At 30.4% G+C, this 13,013-nt stretch overlaps 1 protein-coding gene across 5 annotated transcripts; it reads left to right on the top strand.

Moving 5' to 3' along the window:
* Nucleotides 1-1,391: 1,391 nt before the first annotated feature.
* On the top strand, nucleotides 1,392-7,080 carry LOC105773916 (ABC transporter F family member 2). 5 transcript variants are annotated; one of them, XR_008196913.1, is made up of 9 exons: nucleotides 1,393-2,680; nucleotides 2,767-2,882; nucleotides 2,970-3,092; nucleotides 3,745-3,843; nucleotides 3,941-3,985; nucleotides 4,072-4,145; nucleotides 4,245-4,386; nucleotides 4,682-4,731; nucleotides 6,553-7,080. XR_008196913.1 is itself a non-coding variant. In XM_012596117.2 (7 exons), exons 1-7 carry the CDS (start codon nucleotides 1,606-1,608, stop codon nucleotides 4,327-4,329), a joined length of 1,617 nt encoding a protein of 538 aa, XP_012451571.1. In that variant the 5' UTR covers nucleotides 1,393-1,605; the 3' UTR covers nucleotides 4,330-4,665. The 5 variants fall into 5 exon arrangements, 1 of the variants encoding a protein (XP_012451571.1); XR_001127207.2 differs by lacking the exon at nucleotides 6,553-7,080 and having other exon boundaries at nucleotides 4,682-4,865; XM_012596117.2 differs by lacking the exons at nucleotides 4,682-4,731; nucleotides 6,553-7,080 and having other exon boundaries at nucleotides 4,245-4,665.
* Nucleotides 7,081-13,013: the final 5,933 nt, after the last annotated feature.

Raw genomic sequence — 13,013 nt, 5'->3', positions numbered from 1 at the left:
TACACCAATATTTTCATAAATCAGTGTCAAAAGTCAACTAGATATTTAATTTTTATAATTAGATATGTAATATTGATTTCCTTTCACTGGAATGATAACTTTTTATGTGCTAGAAATATGACAATACCATGAAATAATTGGAGTGTATTTATTATTCTTAATATGATATATTGGTCTATTTAATTTTTACTCACAATTTAAACTATTTTTTTAATTTCATAGATATTACATGTGTGTTGTTATTATTATTAATTTTAAATAGTACATTTTATTATTTGTTGTATGTTATTTTTAAACCATACTTATATTCTTTTTCTTTTTTTGAAAAAAAAAACCTGAGGGTCAACTTTAATTAATACCATCATTGTGAAAAATTTTAGTTATATTTGTATATTTGTTTATGAGAAAAATAAAAGTAGATATTTTAATTTATTTATGAGTAAACCACCAAAATAGTTATTTTTATTTGCCTCAGATTACATTTTAGTCATCTATGTTTGAAATGTTACGTTTTAGTCACTTACGTTATCATTTTGTTACGAAATGGTCACTCTGCCATTAAGATATGTTATCTCCCAAATGACAATCTGACGTGACACTTAAAATAAGTTTTAAATGTCAACTTAAATGTCCAACCAACTAAATTAATTGATTTTTTAATTAATTAAATTTAATTAATTAAATTTTCTAAATTAATTAAAGGAAAATGTTAATTTAGTTTCTCAAAATAATCAAAACCTATGCATCAAATTAATCTTTAAACTAGAAAAAAGAATCCTTGGTCTTCTTTCTTTTTACTTTTCGTTTCCATTTTAACCTAAAAAACCATACATTTTCATAGTTATCTTTATTGAATTAAAACAGTAAAATCAAATTAAGTAATCCATCAATCGGTTAAATTTATTTATTCAAAAAACAAAATATCAATTCAATGAAGAGTTCAAGCATGGATTAAAGTAACTAATGAGTTTTTTTTTTTATTTTTTACCGAATTTTAAGTTCAAATATTATGTTTCACTTGTAAAAAAGTGATCCATCTTTTGGGCAAATTACCAAAAAAAGTCGGTTTTTTTCAAAATTTACTGAAATGGGCCGATTTTTTATTATTTACCGGAATGGGCTATTTTCCGGTAAATCGCGTCCACATCAATAGCGATGTCGTGGTGCGTGTCGACATCGCATCCACGCACTCGACATCGCTACCGACGTGGACGCGATTTTCCGAAAAATGGCCTATTCCGGTAAATAATCAAAAAATCGATCTATTTCAATAAATTTAAAAAAAACGACTTTTTTGGTAAATTGCCCCCATCTTTTTATATTTTTCTAACATATGTGACAGACAAAAATTAGATACTTATCTTTATTTATTTGTGTATTACGTGCAACACAAATAGCAAGGTATAGAGGTTAGAAATCTCCCTCTTTCACCTGTATATCATCCGTCTCCCCCGCTCATCTCATCTCATCTCAACTGGTGGGCTGAGAGTTTCTCTTTTACTCTACTGGCTGAGAAACTCCCCCATTGCCTTTCTTCACACCTCTGTTCTTTGTCCTTTTTTCCTTTCATTTCCATACTTTCCTTCACTTTCCCACCGCCCAAACATGGTGCTCTCCACAAAACTCCACCGTTTTGACCTTCGTTCAACATTCTTCACCTCTCCTTGCCCCTCGTTTACTCCCAATTCCTCCTCTTTAGTCTCCCCCAAAACCTTTAAATTTAGACCAACTAAAATAACTGCCCAAGTTTCCACTCTCAGCGTTGAAACCTCCGTTAAGGACCCAGAAAGCGACATTGAATCACTGTTTTCCTCCAATACAGAAGAAATTGATCGGAAACGTTTCAACAAGCAATCCAATGCCGGTGCTTCGGGTATTTCCTCCGGTGTAAAGCTTGAAAACATTAGCAAGAGCTATAAAGGAGTAACTGTTTCGAAAGATGTGAGTTGGGAAGTGAAAAAAGGCGAGAAAATTGGACTGGTTGGAGTAAATGCAGCAGGGAAAACGACCCGGTTGAGAATTATAACGGGACAAGAAGAACCCGATTCGGGGAACGTTATAAAGGCCAAATCAAACATGAAAAATGCATTTTTGAACCAAGAATTTGAGGTTTCGATGAGCAGGACGGTGAGGGAGGAGTTTTTGAGTGCTTTTAAAGAAGAAATGGAGATTTCTGACTGGTTAGAGAGGGTACAGAAGGCGATAGAAGGGGCTACCGAGGATTTGGAGTTGATGGGAATGCTTTTGGATGAGTTTGATTTGTTGCAGAGGAGGGCTCAGGCTGTGAATTTGGATGAGGTTGATGCTAAGGTTAGAAAGTTGATGCCAGAGCTTGGGTTTTCCCCCGAGGATTCCGATAGCTCTGGGCTTCATTTTCTTTCCACAACACGAAGGAAACAAAACTTGTTTGCACCACCCATTTCCAACAAGCTTATCCACCCTCCACTACTCCATGCTCCCCCTTTGCTTCCTTCCATATCCAGAATCAATGGAAAGATGAAAGCTTGCTGCAGGGCCATCTCAACCACATATCCAATGGCTATCACCTCTAGATTCAACCCCTGTTTCATCACTAAAGTGGCTGAACCTAACGCTGACTTAATCGGCGATGAGGATGATGTATTACAGGATCCTAACACACTTTCTCACCTCAAAACTGAACTCTTACAGCAACTCAAAGGTATGGTCCTCCTCTATATTTACCTCAGGATAACATGGTGAACAACTCCTGAGATAATTTTTTTTTTTCTGTATATGTGTTCCAAGGAATCAATAGAGGGATTTTTGGAGTCCCATCCTCAAAGAAATCTGACGTTGAAGCTCTGGTGAAGCTGCTAGAATCTCACAATCCAACTCCAGATCCTATCTTGAATCTAGAAAAGGTGAACTTGAACTTATATTCTACTTGTTGAAATAAAGTTAAGGATATGGTTTTAGAGTTTTTTTTTTTTTCTATAAATGGGATGAAGGTAGGTGGTTGCTGGAAGCTACTTTATAGTACTATTACAATCTTGGGTTCCAAGAGAACAAAGCTTGGGTTGAGGGATTTCATCACTTTGGGAGAGTTTTTCCAGATCATTGATATTGAAAAGGTATTGTATACATCTAAGAGTTTCTTATGCACTCTAAATACTGAGTTGCTTGAGAAATTTCAAGAAAGTTTAATATATTATTTGGTGCCTGAGTTTCTTATGCACTCTAAATACTCATGTTTTAAGGTTGATTTGATGAAAGTTAATTACTAATACTATTAGGTGTGAATGTTTTATGATTTTGGTAATAGAATAAATTTAGTGTTAATTGTGAATTTGTTTAATTTGTCAAATACAGTACAATTGATGTGGTTTAATTCAGGATTTAGGATTGATTTGATGAAAGCTAATTGCTAATATTATTAGTTAATTATGAATTTTCATGAAATAAACTCTAAAACCAATTAAATACTAAAAGATTAACACACTGTTTTCTTCAGGTATCAAATTGTATAACTTTGTCAAATACAGTTACCAGTTAAACTCAAAAAAAAAAAACAAGTACCAGTTTAGAAAAAAATGCCAAACTTAGGTACTAAACTATGAATTAAACCTTTTCTGGGACTTATACCATAACTGAATGATTTAAATATCCAGATTCTCATCCTAGTAGTGAAATAAAAACTGGTGTGCCATTTTTTCTATATGAAGCTGGATTTGTGATGTGATTCGTGTTTTACTAACATTAGCATTTGGTGATGGGAAAATGGAGAGCAAAGCAGTTAACGTGATAAAGTTCAATGCCAGAGGATTGAAATTGTTAAATGGGAAGCTCACAATTGAAGCTTCCTTCAAGATCGCATCCAAATCAGTTAAACCTTCTTTCTTTCTGCCTTTTCCTTATATATTCCACCAACATACAAAACCTGGATCATGATTCAAGTGTATTTTTGTTTCAAAATCTGCAGAGAGTTGATGTAAGTTACGATAACTCGACAGTCACTCCTGATCAGGTAAGCTGTAAACTGTTGTGTACATCACAGAGAAATACTCAAAATTTCCCAAACTTGAAGCTTAATTTGTTTTGGTGAAAGCATAGCTGTTGAATGTGTTCTCGAAAAATTATGATGTTCTGCTTGCTATCTTCAATCCGGATGGGTGGCTGGAGATAACGTATCCTTTACTATTTCTCCTAGTGCTTTGGTGGATGTTTTGTGCTATTAATATTGTAACTTCACATTGTTGTTCCTTGAGTTGGGTTGAACACTACAGGTATGTAGATGACACGATGAGGATAGGGAGAGATGATAAAGAGAACATCTTCATATTAGAAAGATCAGAAGAAGACACAGTCTAGCTGCCATTATACGCATCAATTTGTTGACATAAAATTCTGTTTTTCATTTCATACAAGGTCCAGTTTTGTAGTTGGCATTCCTCATTTTATATAGTTGATTTGTAGCACTCTTTTATCTTTTCCACGTTTGTTGAAATTTTTTACTTTTTAGCCTTTATTTCAACTCTTTTTAATCCATTTAGTACAAATATTACCCTTAGTAGAATAACAGGAAAGGAGAAAAAAAGGGGAGAAGATAGAAATCAGAATTGGTTTTAGTTTCTCTGCATTTTTTTACTTTGGTTTTAATTGTAAACTTTCAGACTCTTGTTTAGTAATTAAACCTTTACTTCTACACTTTGATTTATTACAGTTGATGATGGACAATGAGCTTGGAAAGAAGATCAACGGAGGTTCATGAAAGTGGAGTCTCTTCTTGAATGAGCAAAATCTATTCTCAATCTTATTCTTCAGTTTTATTTGATAAATGTTTTGATATAATAAATATAATTTTCTTTAATAAAACTTGATAATAAGAGAGAAACTTTTAAAATCTATCTTTCAGATGCTTAGAAAATATTTTTAACTTTCAAAATGATAATTTTTTTTTCAAATGCTTTTTATCGTGTGAAACTGTTGTCAAGATCAAAAGTATCGATCCCTTCTATAAGGTATCGATATCACAATCCAAATATTGATACTCAGGGGCGAAGCAAAAAAAAAATTTTAGGGGGTCAAAATTAAATTGTGATTTTTACGATAATAAAAATATAATTTTTAAATGATTAAATTAAAATTGTATCAATTTTAGGGGGTCAAAGTATAATTTTATCTTTATTAATTTAAAATTTTAAAAATTTTAAGGGACCAAATTAAAAATTTTTTCATTTTAGGGGGTCGGTCCCTACCAGCCCTCTAGATTCGCTTTTGTCAATACCCATTTGAGATTCAAAATTTAGGAAAATTGAACAAAAAAATATATATCGATACTTTTAATAAAGTTTCATATCTTTCTCAAAGTATTGATGTCTAATCTTGTATGAATACAGTTTTTGAAATTCAGTGTTTTGAAAATTAAATAAAATTATCTAAATATTTTAACTTTTAATATTATTCAAGCTTTTTTATAAAATTAACTCAAAAAATTTAATTAATTACATAAATGACTCATTTTTTAATTAAACACGTAATGACCTAAAATTTATAGTGAAAGTTGGTGGAGCCAAAGAGTCTGACACCACCAACATGTCACGTCAGCAATCAGGATAAAAAAAATTAATTTTTTAGTAAAGTCATGTAGAATGACGTTAACTGTATAAATACTAGCAAAATACTGTAATTTCTAGAAAATAGAGGGACTTTAAAAAATTTTCCTTTTTTTGTGGAACCAAATAAATTGGCGCACCCGTTTCCTAAGTTGCTCGCCATTTTTTCCTTTCAAAATTTTAAATATATTAAGAAAACCTTTTTTTTTATGTCTTTACCTATTAAAAAATATATTAAAATTTTAAAATTGGTTATACTTAATTTTTTTTAATATGTTTACAATTTTAATATATTAAGTATATTAAAATTTAAAATTGATTATACTCAACATTTTCTTTAACATATTTAAAATTTTTAAGTTTTAAGTTTTAAATTTTTAAATATATTAAAAATCTTTTTCTCTTTACCTATTAAAATATATTAAATTTTAAAATTTTAAAATTGGTTATACTTAACATTTTTAATATATTTAAAATTTTAAAAAATTAAAAATTTAAATATATGATAATCGTAATTTGAAATTTGTAATAAAAATTTTAAAACTTAAATTTTGAAAACTTAAAATTTGGAGAAACTTTGAAACTTTGGAGAAACGAGTTTTGATTTCTGAAATGGGTATTTAGAGTCCTGTAATCGTAATTTGAAATTTGTAATAAAAATTTTAAAACTTAAATTTTGAAAACTTAAAATTTTGGAGAAACTTTGAAACTTTGGAGAAATGAGTTTTGATTTCTGAAATGGGTATTTCGAGTCATGTTTTTCATTCTGAATTTGATAGCCTTTTATAGAGGGCTATTATCTCTTTACATCATTTGAACCAGGAAATTTTCCCTTTCATCATTACATTTAAGACTTTGATTAAAACTTTTCAGAGAATATATTCTCTGATTACAAAAATACAAATTACAGAGAATATTTACTATTCATGCATCTTTCCTTGTAAGGGAATATTTACTGTTCACTCGTCTTTTCTTGTAGGAATATTTCGTCAAAGAATATTTCCTGTTCACTTGTCTTTTCTTGCATCATTTTTTCTTGGTCCTGGTGATGGTCATTGAAGTGGTATCATCTGCAAGATCCACCGTCTTGATTAAGGATGCTAAAGATTTCTCATCTTTGGATTCGGAATCCAATGAGCTGAGCATTTCAACCATGAGTTTTTTGTATTCCTTTTTGGTCTTGGCTTGAGCTAACATCGCACTAGCTGTCGACTTTGCTTGAAGGAATTTTGCTGTGGTTTGATCCGGGGCTACAGACTTACATAATCTTGGATTCTTTTTGAAAATTGAATCATATTTTTCATCATTAAATTTGTCCCACCATTTAGCCCTATAGTTCCGAACTAGTAATGGAATTCCAGTATATTGATCTTGCTCATAAGAATAATTCCATGAAACAATCCAAGAAATGCGCAGTTTTGAGAAAAAATAGATTGTCCTGTAAATATGTTTTTGGTCTGGTTCAGGCTAAAATTTGTCAAAGAATTTGGGCCATAAGTTTTGAATTTTTTCTGATAGTATCTCAAAGGATGATGGTCCATACCAATTCCACCATTCATGGAACCAGTTTGGGAATTTGAATTGGGTGTCGTATTTGAAATATATGATCCCAGAGTATCTCATTTGTTGGTTGTTTATTAAGAAGGCATTGTACCATGCCATTTGGTAATCCCAATATTTAAAATATGGGTAGTGGTCTATTTTGGTGGTAAATTTGGCGGGAAATTCTTTGGAGAATTTGGGTTTTCACTCCAATCTCTTGGTCGAAGAATTTTTAGTATTTAGGTTGTTGAATGGGTAATAAAATTTAGATCTTTTGGGTCTGTGTAATGTTTGAACAATACTTATTCAGTTTGAACCAGTATGTTTTCATAATACTATTGGGGTTTTTGAGAATCCAATGGTTTGAAATGGCATCCATTGAAAAGTTCTTTTGCAAGTATATGTGGAGGTTTTTCTGAAAATTCTTCCTCCATAACAAGAATTTTTTCAAAATATTTGTTTGGAAAATATTGTGAAGATTTTTGTGTAGCAGTTTGTGGAGACACTACTATCTCTTTTGAAAAAACATATTGGAGAGAAGTCCCTTTTAAAACATTTTTGAGAGATTTTGGTTTGTGTAAAACAATCTCTTTATTTTTTGAAATCTTTGCTGCTTCAGTAGCAATTTGTTTGAGAGGAGTTTCCTCTTTCATTTGTAAAAAGGCCAATGCTACTTCTCGGGATTGAGAAAGGGACTCAATCCATTTTTTGATTTGAGAATCAATTTCATTTGGATCTTGTGCATCTTGAATTATTGTATTTTTGGAGGATTTTGACGATGATGATGATTTCTCATTTTCTTCTCCATGGCAAATTTCATACCATGACTTAATTGGTTTTGAAGAAATTTGGGTTTTGGATGACTCTCTTATTTTCTATTTTCCTTTGTCTCGGAGTTTGGGTGGCATTTTTGAAGAAACTCTCTGGTGAGAAAATCAAGTAAAGAATTAGTTTCTCCTTTGATGTATTCAATATCAAAATCAAATATGCTCAAAATTGCCTGCCATATTGCAAAAATCTGTTTTGAGGCAATATTTTGAACATCTTTTTGTAAAACTTCTTTTGCTGATTTGCAATCGATTCGTAAAAGAAATTTTTTATTTAATAAATCACTTTGGAATTTTGTAATGCACAAAACAATTGATAAAATTTCTTTTTTAATAGTACTATAATTTTGCTGAGTAGGATTCCAATGTCTGGAAGTAAACTGGACTATTTGCTCTTTTCCTCCTTTAACTTATTTTAGGATCCCACCATATCCTATTTCAGAAGCATCTGTTTCTACAATCTTGAAGGCATTTGGATTGGCTAAATATAAACAAGGAAGCTTAGTGATTTGTTTTTTGATTTGGGTGATAATATCGGTGTGGTTATTTGTCCAAGGTTGTGGATTCTTTTTGAGCCTATCATATGATGATTTACATCATTTGCTAAGACCTGGATAAAAGTTTATGTGTTGACACCATTTTTTTTGTTAAAAACGGGGTCGACTTGGATTTCGAAAACGAAAACGAAAACGGGAGTTGTCACCAATCCTTTTTGATAAGGTGTGATCGGATCACCTTGAAAAGTGGTTGTTTTTAATAAACGATTTAATTTTATTAAAACAACGATTTTAGTCCACAAAATTTAGAAAAAACAGGTTCGGGAGTCAGTTACGTACGAGGAAGGATTAGCACCCTCGTAACGCCCAAAAAATTGGTACCTAGTTGATTAGTTAATGTCTTAATGTCGAAAATTGAAAACTTTGAAGAATTTTAAAAATATGATCCTTATTTTAAAAAAAAAAAAAAGAAAACTTATATAAATCAAGTTGCTCGTTAAGACCCTCTCCTTTCAGAAAGAGTAATCGTCACACCCAATGCGTTAGGGCATGGTATTTTACCTCTTCAGAAATGAGCTTGTCTAAAAACTTGCACAATAAAATTTAGAGGGGTATTCAATTGTTTTAAGTCATGTGAAAAAATTGAAACCCAATACGTTAGGGTACAACTTCTCAAAATATTAAACATTGAATATTGCATTTTTAGAAAAATCCTCGTCTCGAGAAAACAACGTGTCATATCCAATGCGTTAGGACACAACGTATTGAATTCTCGATAATGAGTTTTTTATTATATATATTTTAAAAGAGTAATCTCGATTATTTAGATTCAATGAAGAAAATCGGAACTCAATACGTTAGGGCTCGATTCTCTCGAAGATCCCAAATACCAAGTATTACTTATATTTTTAAAATTTCCCTTTTTTGACAAATCCGAGTAAAGATGGATGTAAAATAATGATAAAGATGATAATGTGAATAAAATAACATGAGCAAAACAAAATATACACGAATAATAAGACTAATATAAAGAGCAATCGTGCAAGCACAATAACAAATAATAAACAGTAAAAACTAAAGCGGAAAATAACAATAATGAGACATGTGAATAAATAAATGAACAAAATTAACAAAATTATAAAAATATAAAAGATACATATACATATATATATAATCATAAAATATGAAAAACATATGCATGTACACATATTTAAAACTTTTATACACGAAAATATATGTAAGCATGTATGCACGTACATGTATACGTATGGAACCATCATCAAATATATAAAAGTATATATAAGTAGGTATATATATGAATCATAAAATATAATGAATATAAACAAAATATATTTTGAAAGTATAAAGAATACAAACAAAATATATTTTCAAAGTATAAAGAATACGTAAGTATATATATATATATATATATATATATATATATATATATATATATATATATATATATATAAAGGTGTACAAAAGCATATTTTTATATACATGTATATATAAAAAATGCGTATAGATGTATATAGATGTGCACATATATATATGTATAAAAATTATAGAATAAAAAAATATATATATATACGTTTGTATGTATGTAAAAATAAGTTATTATAAAAATATGTACATGCATAATGCATATATGTATTTACATAGGATAAAAATAAAGCTAAAAATAATATAAAACTAATTAATATATTAATATAACAATAACAAATAAATAAAAGGAAAATAAAACTAATAATAATTAATAATAATAATAATAATGATAATAACATTAAAATAATGAACAAAATAATAAAATTGCTAAAAAGACTAAATCGAAGTAAAAACAAAAAAAAATTCGAAATTAAAAAGACGAAAAGGACTAAATTGTGACACGTGCCGAAAGAGGGGGGACCAAAATGGTAAATAAACCAAAGCCCCCAAAACGCAGTGCTGCAATGAACCAAAATGAGACAAAAATAAAACTTTGTGGCTAAATTAAAATAAAAGAAAATAACATAAAAGGGCCTAATTGCAACGGGTTGCAAAGTCAGAGGGATTGCGCGCGCAAATATCCCCTTTTAAGAAAACACGCGGATCCTCCGGGTGGATCGGGTCGGCGCGCGGGTCATGACCAAAACGGCGCCGTTTTGGTGCCTGAGAAGGCTGCCCAAAATAACGTCATTTTGGAAGCATTTAAGTCAGTTTTTGTTTTTAAATTTTCATTCTCCTTCTCCTTTTCAAAAAAAACTTCAAAAAAACACTCTCCCCTCTCTCTATTCTCCGGCCAAGGGCCCGACCATGGGCCACCGTGCTGGCCGCCGGTCGCTGACGCCGGCGCCGTGGTGCACGGCTGCGAGGAGACCAAAAGTTTCCCTTTTTTTCTCTTCGACGCCTCTCCTCGGCCTCCTTAGCGCTCTGGTGACAACAAAAAAGGTAAAAGGCTTCTCTTTTTTTGTTTTTAATAAATATTTCGAAATAAAAAATCAAGAAGAAAATAAAAACAAAACAAAAACAAGAAAACAACCTTGAATCTTTGATCTTTTTTTTTTGAAACGTTTTCTCTTTTATTATTTTCAAAAAAGAAATCTCTCATTATACATTTTCAAATGGCTTTTATATAGCCATTTTTACATATTTTTTATTCCTCTTTTCTGCTTTCTGTCGCTTCTTTCTGATTTTGCAGGTGCAAGTGGCGGTCTGGCGCAGCAGTGGCGGTGGTAGAGGGTGGCGGGCAGCAGGGAGGTAGAAGGCCTTAGGTGCGGCGCCTAGGGTTTGAAATTTTTTTGTTTTTTCTGCTATGGGTTTGGGCTAGGGTTTAGTTGGGTTATTATTGGGCTGGGGTAAATTTGGGTTGTACATTTGTAATTGGACTTTATCAAGGATTTGGTCTGGGAATTTGCTAACAAACTCTATAGACCGTTCTATTGGGGTAATGGTTCATTGGGTAATGTAATGACCTAAAAACCTTACTTTGGTTTAGAACAAATTTATCTTGTATTTAGAAACTACTAAACCATTATTTTTTATGACTTTTATAAAGATCGATAAATGTTTGAAGTGTTTTTCTAAATTTTCTGAAAACACTAATACATAATCGATGTATACTATTTTGAATTGAGAATATTGGTAAAAAATATCATTCATTATTCTTTGAAACTCAGATGGAACATTTTTTTAACCCAAAAGGCATTACATTCGATTCATATTGTCCAAATGGTACAGTAAATGCCGTTTTATATATTTCTTCTTCTTTTATTTGGATTTGCCAAAATCCAGATTTCATGTCAAATTTTGAGAAAATATTTGCATTACAAAGTTTCTGTAGCAAATCTTTCTTATTTGGTATTGGGCATCTAATCCATTTTAAGGCTTGATTGAGAGGTTTGTAATTAATTACTAATCTTGCGTTCCTCTTTCGAGTTCTGCATTTTTTATTACATAGAATGTTGAACAACTCCAAGGAGAACTGCTTTTCCTAATTAAATTTTTATTAAGAAAGTCTTGTATTTCTTTTTTACAAAATTCTTCCATTTCTTTGTTCATTTGTATGGGTCTTGCTTTTGCAGGTATTTGTCTTTCATCAAAATTGTTTTCATATATGGTAATATTACTTCGTGTTTTTTCTATTCCAAAAGGCATTAGGAATGTCAGAATAAATTGTTGATTTTATTTCTTCTTTAATTTGATTTATCCTTTTTGTACTTCTCTTATTCCTAATTGTTCAATCAATTTTTAAAGCATATTTCTTCTTTTAGAAAAGAGATCTGCTTACATTTATGATTAATTAAATTATTAATTTGCTCATTATGGATGGATAAAGATTTTAATAAGTTGAGATTTCTTATTTTTGGTTTTTCTACAAAAGGAAATTCTACTTTAGTGTTTAAAACTTTGGTGGAGATAGAATTATTTGTTACTTTATAAGGTTTGAGTAAGGATATGAATGGGGTTCCTAATATGACATCTTGGGTAATATCTTTTACCATTAAAAATATGTTTGATATTTTATACCTTTGTTAGATATTTCGCATTGGGAATTTTGTAAGCAATTTTAGTTTTTACCATTTGCAGCTTTAAGAGATTCTGATGTTTTGTTATAATATTTTGTTGGAATTATCCATTCTCTAATGTAGTTTTGGTCTACTTCTGTATCAAAAAGGGTTATTGTTACTAATTGGAATTCATTGTTTACGACAATATTTATTTTTATTAAATATCTTTGAATAGATACTTCAGTTAGAACCATCATATATTCCTGTGTATTTTCTTCAAGTTCAGGTTCAGTTTCTGACGAACTTTTTTCTAAGGTTTCGTGTTTTAAGGTCTACATTTGTTCTTTCATTTCTTGTTGTTCTATTTTAAGTTGAGAAAGTTCTAATTTAATTTGTTTTATTTCCAACTGTAATTCAGAATTTGTAATTTGTCTTGGTTTTATTTTTTCATATTTATTAAATATTATATCTTGTATATTATACATTTGTGATTGACTACAAATAATTTCTTTTTCTTTTTTGGTTTATCTTTTAATGAGGATTTTAATTTCAAAAGGTATTCTCTTTTAAGTTCTAGGTCTTGAATTT

This window comes from Gossypium raimondii, chromosome 6, assembly GCF_025698545.1.
Source record: "Gossypium raimondii isolate GPD5lz chromosome 6, ASM2569854v1, whole genome shotgun sequence".
NCBI lineage: Eukaryota > Viridiplantae > Streptophyta > Magnoliopsida > Malvales > Malvaceae > Gossypium > Gossypium raimondii.
Note: the sequence above shows the minus strand (reverse complement) of the source record. Positions and strands in the feature narration are given on the sequence as shown.

What these genes read in the sequence shown, in the direction of transcription:
- LOC105773916 (XM_012596117.2), top strand. Translation starts at nt 1,606, where the DNA reads ATGGTGCTCTCCACAAAACTCCACCGTTTTGACCTTCGTTCAACATTC. An exon ending in ACTCTTACAGCAACTCAAAG is followed by an intron (nt 2,681 to 2,766) that starts GTATGGTCCTCC and finishes ATGTGTTCCAAG; the next exon opens with GAATCAATAGAGGGATTTTT. An exon ending in TCAAGATCGCATCCAAATCA is followed by an intron (nt 3,844 to 3,940) that starts GTTAAACCTTCT and finishes CAAAATCTGCAG; the next exon opens with AGAGTTGATGTAAGTTACGA.